This window comes from Lutra lutra, chromosome 15 (genome assembly GCF_902655055.1).
Source record: "Lutra lutra chromosome 15, mLutLut1.2, whole genome shotgun sequence".
Taxonomy (NCBI): Eukaryota; Metazoa; Chordata; class Mammalia; order Carnivora; family Mustelidae; genus Lutra; species Lutra lutra.
The window spans coordinates 11,631,024-11,652,512 of record NC_062292.1 but is presented as its reverse complement, the minus strand read 5'-3'; the positions used below and the strand labels follow the sequence as shown (position 1 = coordinate 11,652,512).

At 45.5% G+C, this 21,489-nt stretch overlaps 2 protein-coding genes across 2 annotated transcripts in view; one reads left to right on the top strand and one right to left on the bottom strand.

Annotated features, from left to right (window-relative positions):
* The window catches only part of LOC125086283 (kinesin-like protein KIF28P), a 48,524-nt gene extending 43,978 nt beyond the window's left edge, over window positions 1-4,546 (top strand). The window contains 2 exon segments of the mRNA XM_047705506.1: window positions 141-331; window positions 3,994-4,546. Of these exon segments, the coding sequence (XP_047561462.1) occupies window positions 141-331; window positions 3,994-4,149 (347 nt within the window). The 3' untranslated portion in view covers window positions 4,150-4,546.
* Window positions 4,547-7,090: 2,544 nt separating this feature from the next.
* The window catches only part of SCCPDH (saccharopine dehydrogenase (putative)), a 35,238-nt gene continuing 20,839 nt past the window's right edge, over window positions 7,091-21,489 (bottom strand). Inside the window, exons 6-12 of the mRNA XM_047704709.1 lie at window positions 18,274-18,404; window positions 17,066-17,183; window positions 15,103-15,222; window positions 14,940-14,996; window positions 10,182-10,293; window positions 8,614-8,695; window positions 7,091-7,369 (exon numbers count right to left, since the gene is read on the bottom strand). Coding sequence (XP_047560665.1) covers window positions 7,264-7,369; window positions 8,614-8,695; window positions 10,182-10,293; window positions 14,940-14,996; window positions 15,103-15,222; window positions 17,066-17,183; window positions 18,274-18,404 — 726 coding nt within the window. The 3' untranslated portion in view covers window positions 7,091-7,263. The remainder of the gene's footprint in view (window positions 7,370-8,613; window positions 8,696-10,181; window positions 10,294-14,939; window positions 14,997-15,102; window positions 15,223-17,065; window positions 17,184-18,273; window positions 18,405-21,489) is intronic.

Below are 21,489 nucleotides of genomic sequence, written 5' to 3'. Positions count from 1 at the left end.
CCCCTTCTGCCGGGTAAGGTCTCTTTGGAGGGTCTCAGAGGTGCTGGGTAAATGCTGCTGGGGAATGCCATCAAAACACAAGTGCAGGCACTTGGAGGAACAGACAATTAAACAAATACTGTCTTTTCTCACTACCTCAGCACGTAAGCCTTCAGACGCCCTGAAGGTCCCTCCAACGCCAGCACAGCTGCCCTCAGCCAGGGACAGTCCTCACGTGTCCGCCCAGCGAGCCGGCTCGGACAGGGAGCTGGCCATGGCCCTGAAGGTCTTCTACCAAAGCATGAACGCGGCAAGAGGACAGTTTCTCAGACTGAGACATTATAAACCTCCTGTAAGTAACCAGAAGCCTGGGAGCAGAAGGACACTTTCTCCATTAAATTCAGGCATTTGAGGGAACTGCACTGCCTGAGCTTGGGGAGGAGGGGGCTGGATGCGTGAACGGAGTGGCCACGGCTCTCCTGGGCAGCCGTCGCGGGACATCGTGGGACATTCGGCTGCTTCCAGTCCAGGCATTCTTTGACTTTGTGATTAGTAGAGCACTCCCGAAATGCAAATTCGTCTATTGTTATAAACCAAATAAGATACTGTGGCAGAAAAACCATGACTACTTCAATAGATTCAGAAAAAGCCTATGATAAAATTCAGCATCTTATCATGGTAAAAAAGTCTTAACATATTAGGAATAAAATGTGCTTTCCTGAATTTTTAAAGGCTATCTTAAACACAGAACAAGCATGAGGCTGAGTGGCAAATCCTGAATGCTCTCCGTGTTACATCAGGAAGAAGTCCGAAATGCCACCAATCAGAAGTATCCATTTCCCACTGGACTTGAGGCTCTAGCCAGCACCGCAAGGCAAGAAATACAAGGTAGAAAGATTGAAAAGGGGGGAAAAAATCATAGGGACAATAGCACATATTTCTACAGTATTTACTAAGTGCTTTAGAGTTACTAACTCAATTCTACAACAACCCCTTGCAGTAGGAACCAGGATTATCCTTATTTTACAGTTCAGGGCCCTAAGGCCAAGAAGGGTTAAGTAACTTGTGTGAAGATACACAACTAGTTAAGTAGCAGCCCCAACCTCCAAACCCAGCCAGGGGCACTCCACAGTCTATATCCTTCCTATTACCTCAGGCTGCCTCTGTTTTTATTCCCAGATGACATGTTTCTGTAAATTAAAAATCCAGAAGACTCTAGAAATTAACTTTTGGAATTACAAAGTTGCTGGAAAGAAAATCAATATTTTAAAAGTAACTGCATTTGAATATAACAGCATCAAACAGAACTACCTTGTATAAAAGATGCCATTTATAATTGTAGCAGATATATAAAGTACTCAGGCTTACAACTAACACAAAACTATGGACTTCCATGGAGAGCATTTTTTTTTTTTAAAGATTTCATTTATTTATTTGACAGAGAGAGATCACAAGTAGACGGAGAGGAAGGCAGAGAGAGAGAGAGAGAGGGAAGCAGGCTTCTTGCTGAGCAGAGAGCCCGATGCGGGACTCGATCCCAGGACCCTGAGATCATGACCTGAGCCGAAGGCAGCGGCTTAACCCACTGAGCCACCCAGGCGCCCCCATGGAGAGCATTTTGAAACTCTCTTGAGAGATGTTAAAGATGTAAATAAAGGATGAAACATGCCGTGTCTGCATGGTTGGGCAGATTTGTTCTTGTAAATCTGTCACAGCTCCCTGAGAGTCCGTGTAATCCCAATCAAATGTAATGGGGTCTGACAAGATGATTCTGTCATTTAGATGGAATCAAAAAAAGTGAAGAATGGCCAAGACCGAGACCCCAGAACATCGTAGGAAGACTGGCCCCACCTGACACCAAAGTCTGTTTTAATGCTACTGTAACAGATGGTAACATCTCGGCCCCGATCAGGTAAGGTGACCAGAGAAAAAGGACAGAAGACCCCGAAACAGATTCACTCAGGACTGGGGACTTGAGAGATGACGGATGAGACGCAGTGGTCGTGGAGAGGATGGATTTTTCAACAAACGGTGCTAGAATTAAAAATACATACAAGAAAAAACGAAACTGGAGTCTTACCGAAGAGGACACCCAGAGATCACTTTCAGGTGACAACTAAGGACCCAATCATGGAAGGTAAGAGCCTGGACACAACCATGAGCTCATAGTGGGACATGACAGGAAAAACAGTGATGGACGCAACGACATTAATATGGTAAACTTGGGCCCAGATACCCAAATGAAGCCAAAAGAAGTTCGGAAGGGTTATTTATAACACATTTAACCTACAGCGAACTAATATCCACAGTCGGGAACTACACTCAAAAGGAGACACAGCCCAGCAGGGGGGAAAAAAAAAAGTGGTCAAAAAACCTAAACAGGAACTTAACAAAAGAAACAAAAAAGTCAATAAATACACAAAAAAGTGCTTAATGTCATTAGAAGTTTGGGAAACACTACCTGAAACCACAATGAAACCGTACCATAAACCCACTATACGGGCAAAATTTTAAAATCTCAAAAGCCTGAGTTGTGGCGACAGTCTGGAAAGAATGGAAATCGGAATGGCCACTTAAAGCATTTTTTTGCCATTTACCCTATAAAAGTTGAAGCTGCACCGTACCCAGAAACCTGCCACTGTCCTCCAGGGAGTTCGCTGGTCCTGCAGAGGATTCAGCCCCAGTGCCCTGAAGCAGAGGTTCTCGAAGTGTGGTCCCCGGGCCAGCAGCTCCAGAATCATCAGGGGTCTTAGAAATACAAACCGAGGGCCCTGCCAGCCCTCCGGAACCAGACTCCTGGTGTGCAGCCCTGGGGTCTGCGCTTTAACCAGCCCTCCAGGTGGCTCTGCCTTGAAGTTTGAGAACCATCTCGCAAGACATTCAACATACGGAATGAATTCACTTCTCTCCTACGTGTCCAGAACAGTACTTGTTATATACACCATTCTTGAGAGAATTGAGAAAACAGTCACACAGATCATTTCCTATTCTGTGGTTCAGTGAGGAAGTGGCTGGAAAACCCTACAGAAACCCGGGGCCTACACACACTGGCTGTTCATACCATCTCCCTTCTACCCCAGAAGGAGCCCCAAACTGGAAACATCCCAGTGCACACCCTCCTCGCCGAGGAACACCATCCTGCTATGAAAAAACTCCGGCCACACGGGGCCATACGGGGCATCTCAGCCCCGACCAAACTGACCTGTAAATCACAAAAGGCACCACCCAGTAGGATCCCATAAATGGTCAAGAAACAGGCAAAATAAGACTGTTGAGGGCTGCATTCCAGGTGGCAAGTTAATGCTTACCACGCGTCAGGCTAGTGGCTGGGCCTGGTGGAGGGGGTGGGCGGGAGGGGCTCGAGAGGCAGGTGCTTTCTGGGGCAGCTGTATTCACTCTAACACATTATAGGTACTCATTTGTGTGTTTATCTCATAATAAAAAAGAAAGAAAAGCTTTTAGGTGAAAAGCTAAAAAGAAGCCACAGCCTGTTTGTATTACTTCTCACTGCGAATATATAAACAACTACCTTCAAGAGAAAGTTGTGGTCAGAAAACACACTGGAGAAAATGGCCCAGGTACCTAGCAGCCCTTTCACGAGTGATCCTGGAGGCAGAAACTGAGAGGACGCTCGGGGACGGGCTGGGTGCCCGCGCCCATCTCAGCACCGTCCCCCTCCAGCCCACCCGCACCCCTGCAGCCTCTTCTCAGGCACCTGCTTACCTGGGGTGGGGGACTCGGCAGCCCAGCCTCCCCCGCCCACGGGAGAACCGCCCGCTCCGCACGGTCCTTGGCCCACCAGTACGGGAGGAACACAGATCCTTCCAGCCTGAGAAAGCGGCGTCAGCGCAGCACGGCTCCCCGTTCGCAGCACCTTCCTGGGGCCAGGGTGCTCCTGGGTGACTCACGCGTGTCCGCCAGCAGCTCTCAGCCGCCGCGCTGGGAGGACGTCCACACGCATTTTCGCTCTCCTCACGTGAGGCTACTGTCCTTTTTTTTCCCCTTTATTTTCAGGATGACGATGGATTGCTCCGACCGTTTGTGCACCAACAGTCGCAACGGCTAAAGGACTTCGGGGAGCTGCTGGAATCCAGCTTGTGGAGACTGAAAAGCGATGTTGCTCGCATAGTGAGAGACAAGAGAGCGGGCCTGCTGCACCCCGGTAGCTGACCCGGAGCCCCTGCGCTGCGCCTGCCGCTCGCCGGGGCGGCCAGGGAGCTTCATGCACTCGGCCCTCCGCTGAGCTGGGCACTCAACATACCCAACCCATTTCTCGGACGGCTTCCGTCCTTCGGTTTGATTCCAAATCCTGTAAAAACGAACCCACATCCAGGGTGAAGGTGAGCTGGGGACGGGCCTGTCTCGGGCTGAATCCTGTTCAATCAGTCACTTCCGCACTGCAGCTGGAGGCAAGTGCCTTCCCCTCGCTAAGCCTCTCGTTCCCTAATACAGACGAACGACAACAGTACTGACTGCTGATGCTTAACGAGCATGACAAATACAGGGGCACCTGGGGGGTTCCGTTGGTCAGGCGTCTGCGTTCAGCTCAGGTCATGATCCCGGGTTCCTGGGATCGAGCCCCGAGTCTGGCTCCCCGCTGGGGGCCGGGGGCTGCTTCTCCCTCTGCCCTCCCTCTGCTTATGCCCTCTCCCTCTCTCTCTCAAGCAAATAAATAAAATCTTTCAAACTATATAAAACACTATAAAGCGCTCAGAACAGGGCTGGCACACTGAAGCATTGGTACCTTTACAGTAAACAGCTTGAAAGTTCAAATAAAGCTGTTTTGATCAATTTCTTGCTGTCAGACCTGGAGACAAACGGTGGTTTCAAACCCTCACTTTGCATCCTTGCTCTGGTTCTGCTAACTCGGCCTCGTTGAGTCGATCTGCGAACCATCCCTCAGGCCGGCAGCTCGTGCCATGGGCCCGAGTGGGGCAGGGGTGGGGCAGGGGCCGAGGCAGAGAGCGCTGTCTGCGGGGGATCAGTCAGGCCCAGGCGGTCTTGGCTCCACATGGAGCTGCCTGCCGGGCCCCACAGGCGGCTCTGGGAAAGGCTGCAGAGAGCCCTGGCCTGGACGGCTGTTGTACTCACAGCAAGGCTCTGCGAGCGACCATGTGGCAGCTCCTGTCCTTCATTAGATTTCCATGAGTTCGGCTCAGTTGTCTCCAGGTTGAGGCATGAAAGGATAAACAAACCAGGCCTGTCCAGGACTCGGGGTGGGGAGGGGGCAGGTGCTGCCTCTGGAGAGGGCATTCCTGCAGCAGAATGGGGGAAGGCTGATTCCCTTAAGAAACCAGGACAGAGGAAACAGGGGCAACAGGCCAAGTGTTTGCCCTGAAGTGTGATGTTAGGGGGATAAACAGGAGGTCACCGAAACTCCATTGGCAGGACAGGCTAGCTAGGAAGGCAGGGAATCTGGTGATTTCTGCTTAAGGATGGGACCCAAAGGCTCTATCAGGGATGCTTGGGTTTTTCCTGCAGCTCAGGTGCGGGACTAGTACACACATCAGCTAAAAAACAACCTGCAATCTTGCAGCCCGAGTGTGGAGCTCCACCTGGGGACAGCGGTGGGGCCTGGGATCTGTGAGGCTGCATGGTGTCCCCAGGAGCCTGTCGGCGAGGCAGGCCAGCAGGGAAGCCCCAGGAACCAGGAAAGACTTCTACCCCTTGGACTGAGCCTCAAAGTTCTCTAACAATTTGCAGAAATTACTGCAGAAAGGATATGTACTTTCGGCAAAGGAGCAGCTAGAGAAGGCTTGCGGGTTACAAGGAACGTCTAGATGAGACACGCTTGTGCACAGATGTATACATGCTAGTGTCCACCTTAGAGTGGCACACACTGCCAAGCTACAAAGAACATGATACGGCCTGCGGCCGCATCCACTAACCCCCAAATGCACCTCTAAACCATCCAGGCCTCGGCTCCAACCTGCAGATCTCCTGACCCCAGGCCGAGGAGCCCACTGTTGCATTAGGATTCGACCCTGTGGCTAGTCGTGAGATCTGCTGCTCCTCCACACCTTCCTGATTTTAGAGAGGATAAGAACTTTCCTAAGGGCCCACCAATGAGGCCACAGCTGAGACTAATTCCCAACCAGGCCGGGAAGAGGATGGGCGAGACCCCAACACCACCACCACAAACCTCCCTCTTCAAGCTAGCGCCCCGCTCAGAAGGGTCCCTCCACACGAATCAGGTTCCTGTCCATGTCGTGCTTCTCATTGAAGAGTAGAAATTTCATAAAGGCAGTGGCTGTCCTCTTTATGTCATGAATAGCACAGAAGACAATGTATGTGTTTATTATATGCTTATTACAAAAAGGATATTCCTTTGCCTTATTTTAGGGCTTGAGTGGAAAACCTAGTTAAAATACAAAAAATAGGGATGCCTCGGTGCTCAGTGGGTTAAGCCTCTGCCTTCAGCTCAGGTCATGATCCCGGGGTCCTGGGATCGAGCCCCACATCAGGCTCTCTGCTCAGCAGGGAACCTGCTTCACCCCCCCTCTGCCTACCTCTCTGCCTACTTGTGATCTCTGTCAAATAATAAAATCTTGGAAAAAAAATACAAAAAATAGAGAACAATTCTGGTGAGGCAGTGCAAATCAAAAGGAACTGGCCAGCTAGATCTTTAAAACCAACACAGGTACAGAACTGTAGAAAAGAAATGACAGGCCCAATTACTAGCAGTACCCAGGTCAGAGCCCAACTCAAATACCTACGCAGGTCCAAACACAAAGTCACTGTTCCAGTGACAAGTGTTTATTATTCAACTTAGGTAACAGTCAAAAAGTCAGTCAGTGTCGATGGGTGAAAAACTAGGCTAAAATAGCAAAAAACACAGTTTCATTGGGCAAAGGCCCAAAGAGTATATAGAGAAACTCAGTAGGTGAGGTCCCGTTCAGCATCATAGCAGAAGGGAGAGTGGCACTCCCTGCCTCCTGTGACCACCAGGCTGACCGCCTCATCTGGGACCTGTCAGCAGCACAGAGAGAGACACCCACCCCAGCCTCTGATCTGCCAGCTCATGTTTAAAAACTGACCCATGAATTCTTCAATGAAAAAGTCAAAGATTACTTCTCTCTCACAAGCAATAAAACCACAAAATAAGCTAAGATTTGAAATTTAGGGTAAGCTAGTACAATTTCCTGCTTTTAATGTGTACATATTTTAGATGTGACAAATCTTTTTCACATACAGCCAGACAGGATATAGAAGAATTTCAAATTTCAAATAAAAAAAAAGCCGTTAATTCATGCATTTTATGCCTTCAGGTAATTCTTCAACTGTTTAGACTTCAGAGCTGCTGATGACACTAAATTCAATGCCGCGCTGGTTGAGTCTGTCAATCAACTTTGTTCTGGAGAAGGCTGCTCCGGGGGTGAAGACCCCACCCCTGTAAGATGAGAACAAGATCAATCTGGGCACAAAGCAAGCTCTAGCCCTCTCCTCTGGGGATGTGATTCGCTGGAGGCCTGGCCAGCAAGCCATGCAGAGAACTCTGGAAAACCTTCATCTCATACAGACTAGTTTGGGTTCCTTTCTTGAAATCAGCCAAATGAGCAAAGGAGCTATAAGCCATGAGGAAACTAGCACCCAGCAAACCCATCCAGAAGGGCTCAGCTCCCAGGGGGATTGTCTCTGTGGACTGCCGAGTATTTGAGGGGGACACTGGGGGGTCATCAACCCAAGGGACCACTGCTGTCAGTAAAGGCAATCCTCAGGTTCAGGGGGATGAAAAGGGACCTGAGTGAAATAAATTAAGGCAACATAAATAACGTAGAAAAAAAGAAGTTTTTTTTTTTTTAATCTAATGACAATATTTATAAAGTGCTAAATATTTTCAAAGGGTATACAGATGACTCAAACAACATGTGTTTGAACTGCATGGGTTCACTTATATGTTACTTTTTTACAGTACTATAAATGTATTTTTTCTTATGATTAAACGTTTTCGTTTCTCTAGCTTACTTTAAGAATATAGCACATAATACCTATGTCAACAGTAAACTATTCGTTAAACTTGGGGGGAGTTAAACGTTACACATGCATTTTCAACTACGTAGGGATCAACTGTAGAATTATTTGGAAAAATTTAATTAGGCTTCACTTTATACCATTTTTATGTTACTGAACATTGTTTCAGGTCATGGCTACATTTGTTTCTAAGCCTGCAAGCCTGGACTTATCTGTAAAGTTGGCCTACTTTTACATTAACAGCTAAAGGCTCTAGTAACTGAGTCCAATTGATAATCATCTCGCCAAGATGCCATGCATCAGTTCCCACTGGCATCAGGGCTTCCCACTGCCGGCTGGGTGCCATCAGCGCTGGCAAGAGGCTCCTGACAAGACTATTTAACAACAGGAACCTTTTCTGGGTAGCTGACTCCCACCCTGCGCTATTTTTACAAGGAAAGAAAGCCAGCCTACATAACCCTGAAACTTCTCCTTTATTTATCTCTGCATTGTTCTCAGAGGCCAGTCAGAAACTGTCCTCTCACAATTTTAATTTGCCCCTATCTCTGGGTCAGAGGTACTGTAAATGCTTATGTGCAGACCCAATGTCTGAAAACTGAAAATAAGCTAAAATATAACATAGATGAAAATGACATCTTCGAATTAGAAGAAAACCAGACTCACGTCTTCGGAAGATCCGAGATATCATTCAGAAGAGTCATGGCTGCCTGGACCATGGCTATGGAGGTGGCCACATAGCCAGCCTCTGCAGAAGACAGGTGATCAAAGCAAACTATTAATGAAGTATGCATTCGACGACACCCAAAAATCAAACGGTCGATTTGATTGCTAACTCTAGGTATAAAGAATTTTCTCAAAAACTCTGTTCACTTAAAACTAATAATATTCATATAGTAGTTACTAAGTTAGGACCTGTTAGTGCTTTAATTTTATTAACCACACTTCATTCTCCCAGCAATTACGTGACATTAATCCCATTTTTTTAATCCCCATTTTACAGGGGAGGACACCGAGGCACAGACTTGAAGTCAGCAGCATCTGGGCCAGGAGCACACGGAACTGCCATGGTCCACAGCTCACGCTCCCTGCGTGGCCTCTGGGCAGCAACTGAAGCCAATGAGCCTAATTCCTTGTTTCTCTATTCACACACCAGGCTCCACTTAAAAAAAAGATTCCATTTCTTTAAGAAAAACAACTGAGTAACAGAAGTCCAACTTAAGAAGCAGCTTTAAAAGAAGTCTAAAAGCAAATGGACCTTTAGTGTTTACAATTCTGCCAAATCATAAAAATATGGTGAATTTATCTTAAAAAGCCTGGTGGGAATCTGAGAAGGCAAGATACAAAGTACCTTTGCCACCTGGCTTAATTGAAACTGCAAAACAGACCCCCTCTCATCTATCAGAGGTGATGGTAATTAAATGACAATTATACTAGAATTCACAAGTAGGACTGTCTCTGTAGACTTCTGTAAAATTCACACCAAGGGGTGCCTGGGTGGCTCAGTGGGTTAAAGCCTCTGCCTTCGGCTCAGGTCATGATCCCAGGGTCCTGGGATCGAGCCCCGCATCGGGCTCTCTCCTCAGCGGGGAGCCTGCTTTCCCCTCTCTCTCTGCCTGCCTCTCTGCCTACTTGTGATCTCTGTCTCTCAAATAAAAAAAAAAAAAAAATCTTAAAAAAACATTCACACCAAAAGTTCTTGAACTTTTTTGGGCGACTGATCCTTTCAACTACCCATCAAAAGCCTTTATCTTCTCCAGAAAAATACACATGGATGCACACATTCTACAAACAATGTCAGTGTGTTCACTTGGCCCACAGCTTTATGTTAAAATTTCACTGCTTTAAAGTGACCCTTGAGTATGAGAATAAATGTCAACCAGCCCCTTTTCTTATTAATATTAAAATATGCCACTCAGAATTACTAATAAAATTACACTGTAACAATTTCAATCCTTCCTTCAATGGAATAATTTATATATATACATATATACATATATACATATATATATATAAAAGGGAATAAAAAATAAGACAAACTTCACATAACTGCTGGGAGAATTATTTAATAAATAATTAGATTATTAATGTATTGATTTAATTATTTAATAAAATAATTTGTGCAAGTTTATCTCTAAAACAATGAAGCTTTAAGAAAAAAAAGTTCACAATACTGCTTTATGCCTTAAGACAATGTAAAACTCCGTAGCATTCTTAAGTCATATGTGAAATACCTGGTCCTTTCACCTGAGTACAAATTCTCATATTTGGCTTGTTCTTCTCGGGACTAGAGCCTTGGCCGTATCCTTGACCAAAGAACGTCAATGTAAATGACGCGGCATCAATCTGAGAAGGAAGCAAGCACAGGCCTTATTCCATAAACATGCCATTTCCTCCCCGAACCTGGTAAAACCTATTATTCTACTTCACAGGAGACATTATCAATAGATGAAAACATCACTAATGGCCAGAACACCCTATCATGCTTTAAGCACCAGGCAAAAAATCAATCCACACCCGGCTGGTGCTGGGGGAGGCTGAGGAAGAGGGGTGAGCACGGACGGTTCTTAGCCTGGGGACTCCAGACGGACAGCACCTTGAAAACAGCAGTTCCAGAGGAACAGCTGGCCTGGCGGTGGCAGCAGAATGTGGTAATCTGGTTTCAGATTATCTGTTTGAGGAGACAGGACCAAACTAGCCAACAAGTAATGGAAACAGGCCAGACAGAATTGCTACACTTGGAGATGTAAAAACCTGATTCAAAACATTAAATTCTAGAAGACTTATCCAAGCATCTTTCACAAGTGCTAAACTAAGAAATAAGATGAATGAAGAATTCAGTTGTGGTCAACAAATTCTTATTAATGAGATGTCAGTAAAATACGTTTCCTGTCTTTTCTGGAGCTGAGAGCTTGGTGGGGGATACATATATATATATATGTTTATGTGTAAAAATACACAAGCGGATCTAATAACAATGTGGGACATGAATTAAAAGGTGCCAGACTAATTCAAAGGAGGGAATTATTAAATCTGTTGGGGAGAACGGGGCAGGGTTTTGAAATGTGTACACACACACACACACACACAGGGATGTGTACTACACAGAAAAGTGGGGTGGGCACCAGAGGGAAGAAACCATCGTGGGAAGGGAAGAAGGGATGCAGTATCACGGTGCACCAAGGAACGGGGTGGCACTTGTGTATTAAAGGAGGTGCAGACAAGGTCAGACAAGGTCAGACACACATGCAGCACTTGTCCTCACCCGCCTGCGGCACACAGACTAGCTGAGCATAACCCTCTCAGGCTGGGCACATATTCAGCTTTAGAACAAATTTATTTTCTTTTTCCAAGGTTTTATTTATTTATTTGAGTGACAGAGTGAGTGAGACAGAGAGAGAGAGGGAACACAATCAGGGGTTAACGGCAGAGGGAGAAGGAGCAGCACGCTCCCTGCGGAGCAGGGAGCCCGAAGCACGGCTTGATCTCAGGACCCTGGGATCACGACCTGAGCCGAAGGCAGACAGTTAACCGACTGAGCCACCTGGGCACCCCCTAGAACAATTTTCAACACAGTCTCCAAGGCTGCTATGACTGAGTAACCAGAGTTGGCATGAACATGAAACCTAGCCAGGACTGGATCACGCAAGACCTCGTTCCTCCAGAGGTAAGACTGCCAGCCAGTGGGCCTCTCAGGGGGGGAATCGAAATCACCCCCACCGGACTTGGAGCCCACCTGCCCACCAGAGGTGACAACCCTGGCAGCTCATTAACATAACCAGTTTTTAAAGAAAGCCCAACGTTCAGGTCACATCCAGACCAGCCACACTCGAATCTCTGGTCAGCAGTTCTAGGCTCTTTGTCAAAGCTGAGAACCATAGCTCCGTACTTCCAGGCCCTACCCAACACCTACTGCGTCGGGACATCCGGACACAGGGTCCGGACATGCATGCAGAAAAGCTCCGTGCGGCGTTCTGATACATAAACTCCCACGGAAGAATCACTGCCCATACAGTGCGTCAGGGAACCAGGTTAACAAAGATGACGACCAGGTCAGATCTGTCTTCCATCTGGGACAGCGATGGGAAGAAATATTTGCAAATCATACACCTGATAAGGGATTAATATACATATATAGAGAACTTCTAAAACTCAATAACAAAAACACAAACAACCGATTCAAAAATGGGAAAAGGACTTGAATAGACGTTCTCTAAAGAAGACCTACAAACAGCCGACAAGTACAGGACGAGACGCCCCCAGCATGAGTCCCTGCAAAGTGCAGATCAAACCACAAGGAGATGCCACTTCACACCTGTGAGAATAAGCACGATAAAAAAACAGGCTGGGGGCGTCTGGGGGGCTCAGTAGTTGAGTGTCTGCCTTTGGCTCACTCAGGTCACAATCCTGGGGTCCTAGGATTGAGCCCCATGTCCAGCTCCCTGCTTGGCAGGAAGCCTGCCTTTCCCTCTCCCACTCCCCCTCCTCGTGTTCTGTCTCTCCCTGTGTCTCTCAGTCAAATAAATAAAGTCTTTAAAAAACAAAACAAAAGAACAGGGTGCTCCTGGCTGGCTCTGTTGGTGACTTGATCTTGGGGTCATGGATCTGAGACACCCTGGGTCTAGAGATTACTAAAAAATAAACTTTTAAATAGGCCGAGATATGGAGCAATGGCCACACTCGTGCACTGCTGGTGGGACCATGACAGGTGGTGGGGCGTGACACAGCGTGGAGCCGTGGAAGGATCTGGTGGCTCCTCAAATTACAAAGAGATTTCCCACCGGTTTCCCAGTGGTTGCACTACAGGGTATTTACCCCAAGTAACTGACAGGAGGATCCTGCAGGTGTATCTGCACAGCCAAGTTCACAGCAGCACAGCTCAAGACAGCCGAAAGGGGGAAGAAACCCAAGCGTCCATGGATGGCTGGACGGAGATGGGGGACGTATGTATGGGAGGGGTGGGTGTCTGTGCATGTGCGGTGGGTGTGTATGAGTGTGTGAAAAGGAATTACTACTATTTAGCCTTAAAAAGGTATGAAGTCTGACACCTGCTACGACATGGAGGAACCTTGAGGATGTCGTGCTCCATGACACACGCCAGTCACAGAAGGACAAATACTGTCTGAGCAGACACACTCACACACAGGAGAATGATGGTGGCCGGGGGCTGGGGAAAGGCGAGTTATTGTTTACTAGGGACAGAGTTTCAATGCTGTGAGAGGAACAGTTCTGCAGCCAGACGGCTGGGATGCCTGCACGGTAATGCCGCGCGCCGTAGACCAACGGGAGCTCGCGCAGGACGAGTGCCGTCACTGTAAGATGCGCAGATACCACCGAATGCGCAGAAGTGGCTAAAATGGTACATTTCATGTTGCGTGCGTTTTACCACAATTTCAGGAAGAGAGGAAAAAGAAAAAGAGGGAGGGACAAGAGCCTCAGCTAAGGTGCGCATGATGGGTTTGGAGGAAAATCTAGAATGACGCCTACATTCGTGACTGGGCAGATGACAGCGCCACCAACCAAGACGGAAAACGAAGGCAGCGGAGAAAGAAGTTTCAGGGAAAGAAGTTCAGATTCATGACGTGCGCAATTTCAAGTGCCCGAGGGACATCTGGGTCAAGAGGTCCAGGAAAACAGGTGGACAACCAGCAGATCTAAGCGGGTCTGCTGAGAACACTGCGGAGATAGGGAGGGAAGCGGGGACAGCAGAAGAGGAGAGGAAGAGAGTGGACACTTGGAAGAGAAATGGTCTCAGAAGCCAAGGAAGCGAGTATTTCAAGGACGATAATGTCAGAGATAACAGACTGAATAGGGACCCACAGCATTCAAAGCACTTAGCAGTATGAAGACAAACATCCACTCTACCGAGGGAAAAACAGGGCGGAGGAGGGTCGAGGACTCCTCTCTGGGTTGGCATGTGCACAGACAAGGAGAGGTGGGGGGAGAATGGCAGGGGAGACCACGAGGAAGTCAGCAGGAAAGGTGAGGCTCAGGCGGGTATGGTCCTCCGGTCCACCGCATTCAAGCACACGAACTCCGGCAGGTTAACACCTGCTCTGCCGACTTCCTCAGCTGGAGGAAGCGGCTAATACCTTCACGTATATGACCACGGCAGGACTAAATGCGATGTAAAGCACTTAGCTCTGAGCCTGCCACACAAGAAGGGCTCGATCTTTAAAGAGCACAGGTGGCGGGATTTGTCCTGTCCAGAGTCCTTCCCTGAGCAGCTGAGAAGGTGGAGACGAGAGCAGCGGCCATGGGTCGGAGAGCTCCGCGGGGTGCACCACCCACGTTCTCAACCCCATCAGTGAGGCAGGAGCTGAAACTGCGGGGGCGGGGTAGATGGTGAGGAAAGCCCATGAGGAGATGGAGAGATCGCTAATTAAAAGCGACAGTATCAGCAAAGGGTGCTCAAGTTCCAAGTTCCAGTGAGAGGGGGAAGCAGGCATTCGCCTCACGCCCATCCTCACTGTCAGGGGAGGGAGGGCAGCTCCTGGTGGTGCCTGGTGCGAGCAGACAGAGCTCATGACCCAGGCCTGACGGGGGTCTGTGAACCACACAGGGGGGGAAGGAGGGAGGAACTGGCGTCGGGGGAGGAGGCACCGGCGTGGGTGGAAGGGGAAGGGAACGCTGGGAAGGAGGAGGTATGGAGGAGAAAAACTAAGGCTAAACATTTCTGAGATCTCGGTGACCTCAGGAGGATAAGTTTGGAACCAGACAACTGGGTTCTCACCCTGGCTTGGCTAAGTACTTGCTGTAGGACTTTGGGCAAGTTACTTAGCCTCTGGGCCTCAGGCTCCTCTTCGATCAAGAGGAGAGCCTACCCACTTCAAGACTGAAAAGACTGAGTCACCTAATTTATGTAAAGAACATAAAAGCACATCTGAAACACAGTAAGTGCTCCAAGTTTTACCTTCCAGTAAGTGTGCTGAGGAAAAGTAAAAATGAAATAAAGAAAATCATTTAAGAGCTGTATACAAAAAAAGGGTTACCTGTTTTTGCGTTGGACCTTGTTTTGAAAAATAACCAAAGGAGAAGAGCCATGGGAACTAAAAAAAAAAAAAAAAAAAAAAATTTAAAAACCTTCAGTGATATTTTTTTAAAAATTCGTGGAAAATACTTCTAAAGATCTAGTTTCATAAAAATACCACTTACTTTTATGAGAAGCTGCCTCCCAATGCCAAACTTCACAAAGAATAAAAAGAAAAGTCCCGCAAACATCAGCTTAATGACAGAAGTGATGCCTCCCACCGTCACGTAGGCGGCGTACTGGACCTAGATGAGGACGTAAAGTCAGAATGTTACCCCCAACTTCTGCAGACGACGCAATACAAGAATGTAAGCTACTTATACCTTCCTCTGTGGCCATGAACAGTAAGCAAAAGCAGTTTATGTTCTAAAAGCTTGTTCAGAAACCAGACATTGGGAGCCCATTTTTTAAAGAAATTATTACAAAAAAAAAAAAAAAAAAAAAAAAAGAAAGGATGAATACCCAAGTTTTGTAGCAACATGGACGGGACTGGAAGAGATTATGCTGAGTGAAATAAGTCAAGCAGAGAGAGTCAATTATCATATGGTTTCACTTATTTGTGGAGCATAACAAATAGCATGGAGGACAAGGGGAGATGGAGAGGAGAAGGGAGTTGAGGGAAATTGGAAGGGGAGGTGAACCATGAGAGACTATGGACTCTGAAAAACGATCTGAGAATTTTGAAGGGGTGGGGGGTGGGAGGTTGGGGGCACCAGGTGGTGGGTATTGTAGAGGGCACGGATTGCATGGAGCACTGGGTGTTGTGCAAAAATAATGAATCTGTTATGCTGAAAAAAATAAAAAAATTAAAAAGATTAAAAAAAAAAAAGAAGAAATTATTACAAGTGGTAATTAGCTTCCTTGACCTGAACACAAAAGTCCCCTTGATCCATACATAAAAAGCCCACAACAATGTACCTAAATGTAGTAATTATACATTATAAGATACAGATTCTAACTACAACCTCTTCTATGAGAAAATAATCTTTTAAATTGAGATACAGTTTCCTCTCTTTTCCCCCCGTGGCATGCTTTAGCTTTGGTCCTTTTTTTTCATTTTTTAATTTAAATTCAATGAATTAGTATATAATATACTATTAGTTTCAGAGGTAGAAGTCAGTGATGCATCATCTTATATAATACTCAGGGCTCATTACAATATATACCCTCCTTAATGTCCACCACCAAGTTACCTCAGCCCCCCAACACCCTCCCTCCAGCAACCCTCATTTTGTCTCCCATGATTAAGAGTCCCTTATGGTGTATCTCCCTCTCTGGTTTCATCTTGTTTCATTTTTTTCCCTCCCTTCTCCCATGATCCTCTGTTTTGTTTCCACATACGAGATCATATGATAGTTGTCTTTCTCTGACTGATTATTTCACTTAACATAATACCCTCTAGTTCCATCCATGGTGCTGCAAATGGCAAGATTTCATTCTTTTGATGGCTGCATAGTATTCCATTGTACATATATACCACATCTTCTTTATCTATTCATATGTCAATGGACATCTGGGCTTTTTCTACAGTTTGGCTACTGTGGACATTGCTGCTGTAAACATTGGGGTGAGGTGCCCCTTCGGATCACTACATTAGTAGCGCGATTCCTGGGTCGTAGAGTAGCTCTATTTTCAACTTTTTGAGGAACACAGTTTCCTCCTCAAGTCTCAGAAACGGGAGCAATTACTTCCCAGACCAAGAGGAGAAAGATGTTACTCCAGAGGTTGGAGGTCACAAGGAGGAGAACCCAGACATCTCACCAGCAACAGAGTATCCTAGCAGCCAAAACCCTCAGGAAGGGTAGTTGGGTGTTTAGGGCACCAGCGCTCCCTGCACTAAATTTGCTGCTGCTGTTTCACCAACAAGGTATGCAGCTGCCAGAGCTGAGTTATGGGGAAAGCTACCTCCTCCCCCATGAAATGCAAAATGCTTTACCTTACCGATTCTTACACTTTCAGAAACTGAACCCTGCATTATTTAGCCTGCTCTTTTTTTGCTTTGCAAACATAAAAATCCTATGTTAAACAGGTATGGGAATGATAATGAACAGTACACTCTTCATTAAAAATTAAATCATATGCACTTACAGGTGACTGCTCCAAATTCTCGAACAAGTAGCGCTGAGTCCGCCTCACAACGGACACGTCTGATCCCAAGAAGGGAATGGAGTAGCTGTTCAGTTCTCTGCAGTAAGAAATCGGCCACCTGCAAGACAGACCCGCAGACCCAAGAATATGCTGCCTTTCCTTCACTTACAGTTAACTCCGCACATTTCTGAATAAAAAATGTAGCTTTTCTTGAGGCAGTAATGACAACAAAGATGGCAGATCTGCTCTCAGTTACAATTTATCTATGTGTCCTGTGTTCCCCACACCTACACCAAACAAATGAGTGGGACAGAGCAGTTCTTCACAGCAGGGGCTCGCAACAGATATGTTTTACCCCATCAACCTCCCCAGACAGTACACTCATTTCAACAGCCAAACCCTAGTATGAGTTTAGAGTTCTCACATAAAAGTGCTATTAATAGATAATCTAGGGCGCCTGGGTAGCTCAAACATTAAGCATCTGCCTTCGGCTCAGGTCATGATCCCAGGGTCCTAGGATCAAGTCCCGCATTGGGGCTCCCCACTCTACAAGAAGCCCACTTCTCCCTCTCCCACACTCCCTGCTTGTGTTCCCTCTCTCTCTGTGTCTCTCTCTTTCAAATAAATAAAATCTTAAAAAAAAAAAGATAATCTACTTTAGATCATGACACTTATTAAAATGGTGGTTTTACTGCACAAAATTTAACTGATGTTTGATTTTGATAATGGTAGTAAAAAGGCATAAAATTCATTTTCTCCCAGAATGCAAATATATTATTATATATGAAGTACTTAAACTTAGAATAATGTATTAATCATATTATATTTAGCTAGGAAGACAATCCTGTATTCACTACAAAACAGTCTCAGGCTTTTCTAAGTGGCAGACTTTATTAATAAACACCAACAGCAATATACTTAGACCTGATATGCTAAAAAATGGATTTTGGGGTGCCTGAGTGTCTCAGTGGGTTGGGCATCTGCCTTTGGCTCAGGTCAGGATCTCAGGGTCCTGGGATCAAGTCCCAAGTCAGGCTCCTTGCTCAGTGGGGAGTCCGCTCCTCCCTCTCTCTTCTGCCTGCCCTTCCCCCTGCTCCTGTGCCTCCCCCCCTCTTCTGCCCCTCCCCCTGCTCATGCTTTCTCATTCTCTCTCAAATAAATAAATAAAATCTTAAAATAAAAAAAGAATAGATTTTAAGCTAATATACCTTCTTTTCAATTTTGAACCAACAACTGGGACAGGTTTCAGATTTGACTCATCTCGCAGTTTTTTCAAATTACTCTGATCTGCAAAACCATAAACTGCAGACTTCCAGGTACCATCGTGAATGCACAACCCCTAATAAAAATTCAAAAAGTAAAGAAACATGCCTTAAGGGATAATAACAAAACGTAAAACCAAGAAATTTACAAGTGTTTACAGAGAACAGAATTCCGCCTCTCTCTGAGCAAGGCAAAAATCCCTTACTTAATCTCGAGATGAATCTTCAGGCAGGACTCCCCGGCTTGATCATATTCGATATTTACATCCATGTGTGGTCCTTCTTCTTCCTTCCTACCATCATTTATGCTCCTTTTAAATGCCACTGAGTTTTTTACCTTTGCATTTCCACTCAACTAACTGACCATATTCCTTCAAAATTAACCTAATTCCTCTCCCTATGCTGATTCCTCGAAGTTTCAGGACGTGTCCCTGGGCACATTTATGCACACGGACACAATGTACAGACCAATCCCAGCTCCGGCACAGCCGGGGGTCCCACTGCCCCCAATGCCCCTTACTCCAGACTCAAGTTATACAAATGCCTCCCACATAAGTCTTGTTAAAATATATATTTTTTAGTTTTAAGGCTCATTAATATGATTTATGTTTTAATTTCTTCCCCCACTTCTTCAGTTTCTTTCTGGAACTGCAGGCAGCAGAGAATCCTTGCTTGATCTTGCCCAGACTCATTTGTTCCATTATTTCTCGTCCTCAGTGTTTTTCATTCTTCCAACATAATTACACCCTCTCCACGAACCTCACCTCCAACACCCATTAGACGTGAGGGGCAGAAAGGAGAACACAGGCGAGGATATAACCTCGGGACTTGATGTCTTAGTGCTGACTCTTCTTTACCTCCTAACTTCCGGATGGGCCTTTTAATTCTCTGTTAATAAGTATTTTAAACTTCATTTATAATTCTGATTATACATAACCTTTCAGGTAGTTTACCTTGTTTGAATGAACAAAGCTATTTAGAAATATTCAAAACCAATTCTGTCACGAGATTTTTGAGAGAAGAGCATCAGTAAAGCTGATGTGAAGATACTGTTGCTTGTTAATAAGCAGAATAAGAGAAACAATAAACCATCAGAAGATGCAGGTGTTTATATCAGAGCTTTGATGACACTGAAAGTCAGAGAGACACCAAACTTAATTCCCACTTTGATACGGATTCGTATATTCTGTTGTGTTAAAACAAACAGAGCTAAAACTCTGAGGGGTTTCTATGTGAAACTACTCTCAATCTGGACCCAGTCAATGTGACCTGTTTGCAAACATAAAGATTCCCAGGAGCACCCCGCTAGCTCTGTCGGTGAAGCACATGACTCTTGATCTCGGGTATACAAATTACTTAAAGGAAAATCTTTAAATAAAAATTAAAAAATAAAAAATTTCCAAATACCAGGAGAAAACAGCTTTTTGGAAACCTAAGAATATCTTCTTATACAAATAAGCCATCAAAAAGGCACATATCAGTCCATTTTTTAAAACTGTTTACCTTATTGAAAAACATAAAGTACACAAAACATAAAGAGGCAATTTAATGAAATTATGAAACAAATATCCCTGTAGACAGAAGGCCCAACTTCTGTCCTGCTTTCATGGTAATAAAGACAAATACTTGCTTTTCCTTAGAGTTTTACCACCTAAGTATTCATTCCTTGTGAATTTTGCCTGTCCTAAACTTTACAGAAATGGAAGCACACAGCCTATATTCCTCTGAGTTTGGTCTTTTATGCTCAAGACTGTGATATTAAGATTCATCATGTGTTAGAAATAGCTCCTACTTTGGAAATCAAAAATTACATGGAAACATATGAAAATGAAAACAGGACAGTCCAAAACCTCTGGGACAGAGCAAAAGCAGTTCTAAGAGGGAAGTTCATAGCAATACAGGCCCACCTCAAGAAGCAAGAAAAAACTCAAATACACAACTTAACCTTACTCCTGAAGGAGCTAGGAAAAGAACAAGACCCCAAACTAGCAAAAGGAAGGAAATAATAAAAATTAGAGCAGATACAAATGATACAGAAACTAAAAAGCAACAGAAGTGATCAATGAAACCAGGAGCGGTTTCTTTGAAAAGATCAGCAAAATTGATAAATCTCTAGCCAGAACCATAAAGAGAGAGAGAGACAAAGGACTCAAACAAAATCACAAAAGAAAGGAGATAAATAAAAACCAACACCACAGAAATACAAACAACTGTAGAGGACATTAGGAAAAATTTGGGACGCCTGGGTGGCTGTCGGTTAAGCATCTACTTTTAGCTCAGGTCCTGATCCCAGAGTCCTGGGACTGAATCCCACATCGGGATCCTTGGCTCAGTGGGAAGCCTGCTGCTCCCCTTGCCAGGAAAATGCAAATCAGGGGACACGTGGGTGGCTCAGTCAGTTAAGCAACTGCCTTTGGCACTGGTCATGAAGTCCCAGGATCGAATCCTGCTCCGGGCTCCCTGCTCAGCAGGGAGTCTGCTTCTCCCTCTGACCCTCCCCACTCTCGTGCTCTCTCTCATCCTCTCTCTCTCAAATAAATAAAATCTTTAAAAAAAAAAAAAAGGAAAATGCAAATTAAAACTACAATGAGAAATCATTTCACACCTGGTAGAAAGGCCAAAATCAACAACACAAGAAACAAGTGTTGGTGAGGGTGTGGAGAAAGGGGAACCCTCCTGCACTGTTGGTGGGAGTGCAAGCCGGTGCAGCCACTTGAAAAAACAGTATGGAGGTTCCTCAAAAAGTTAAAAATAGAGCTACCCTATGACCCAGCAATCACACTACTGGGTATTTACCCAAAGAATATACAAACACTAATTCAAAGGGATATATGGACCCCAACGTGTATTGCAGCATTATCTACAATAGTCAGATTATGAAAGCAGCCCAAGGGTCCACTGACAGACGAATGGATAAAGAAGACACACACACACACACACACACACACAGAAACACACTTGAGTACTACTCAGCCATAAAAAAGAATGAAATCTTGCCATTTGCAAGGACATGGATGGAGCTAAAGAGTCAGAGAAAGACAAATACCATATGGTTTCACTCGCAGGTGGAATTTAAGAAAGAAAAATAAGCAAAGGAAAATAAAAGAGACAAACCAAGAAACAGACTCTTGAATTCCTATATTGTATTGAATCACCACACTG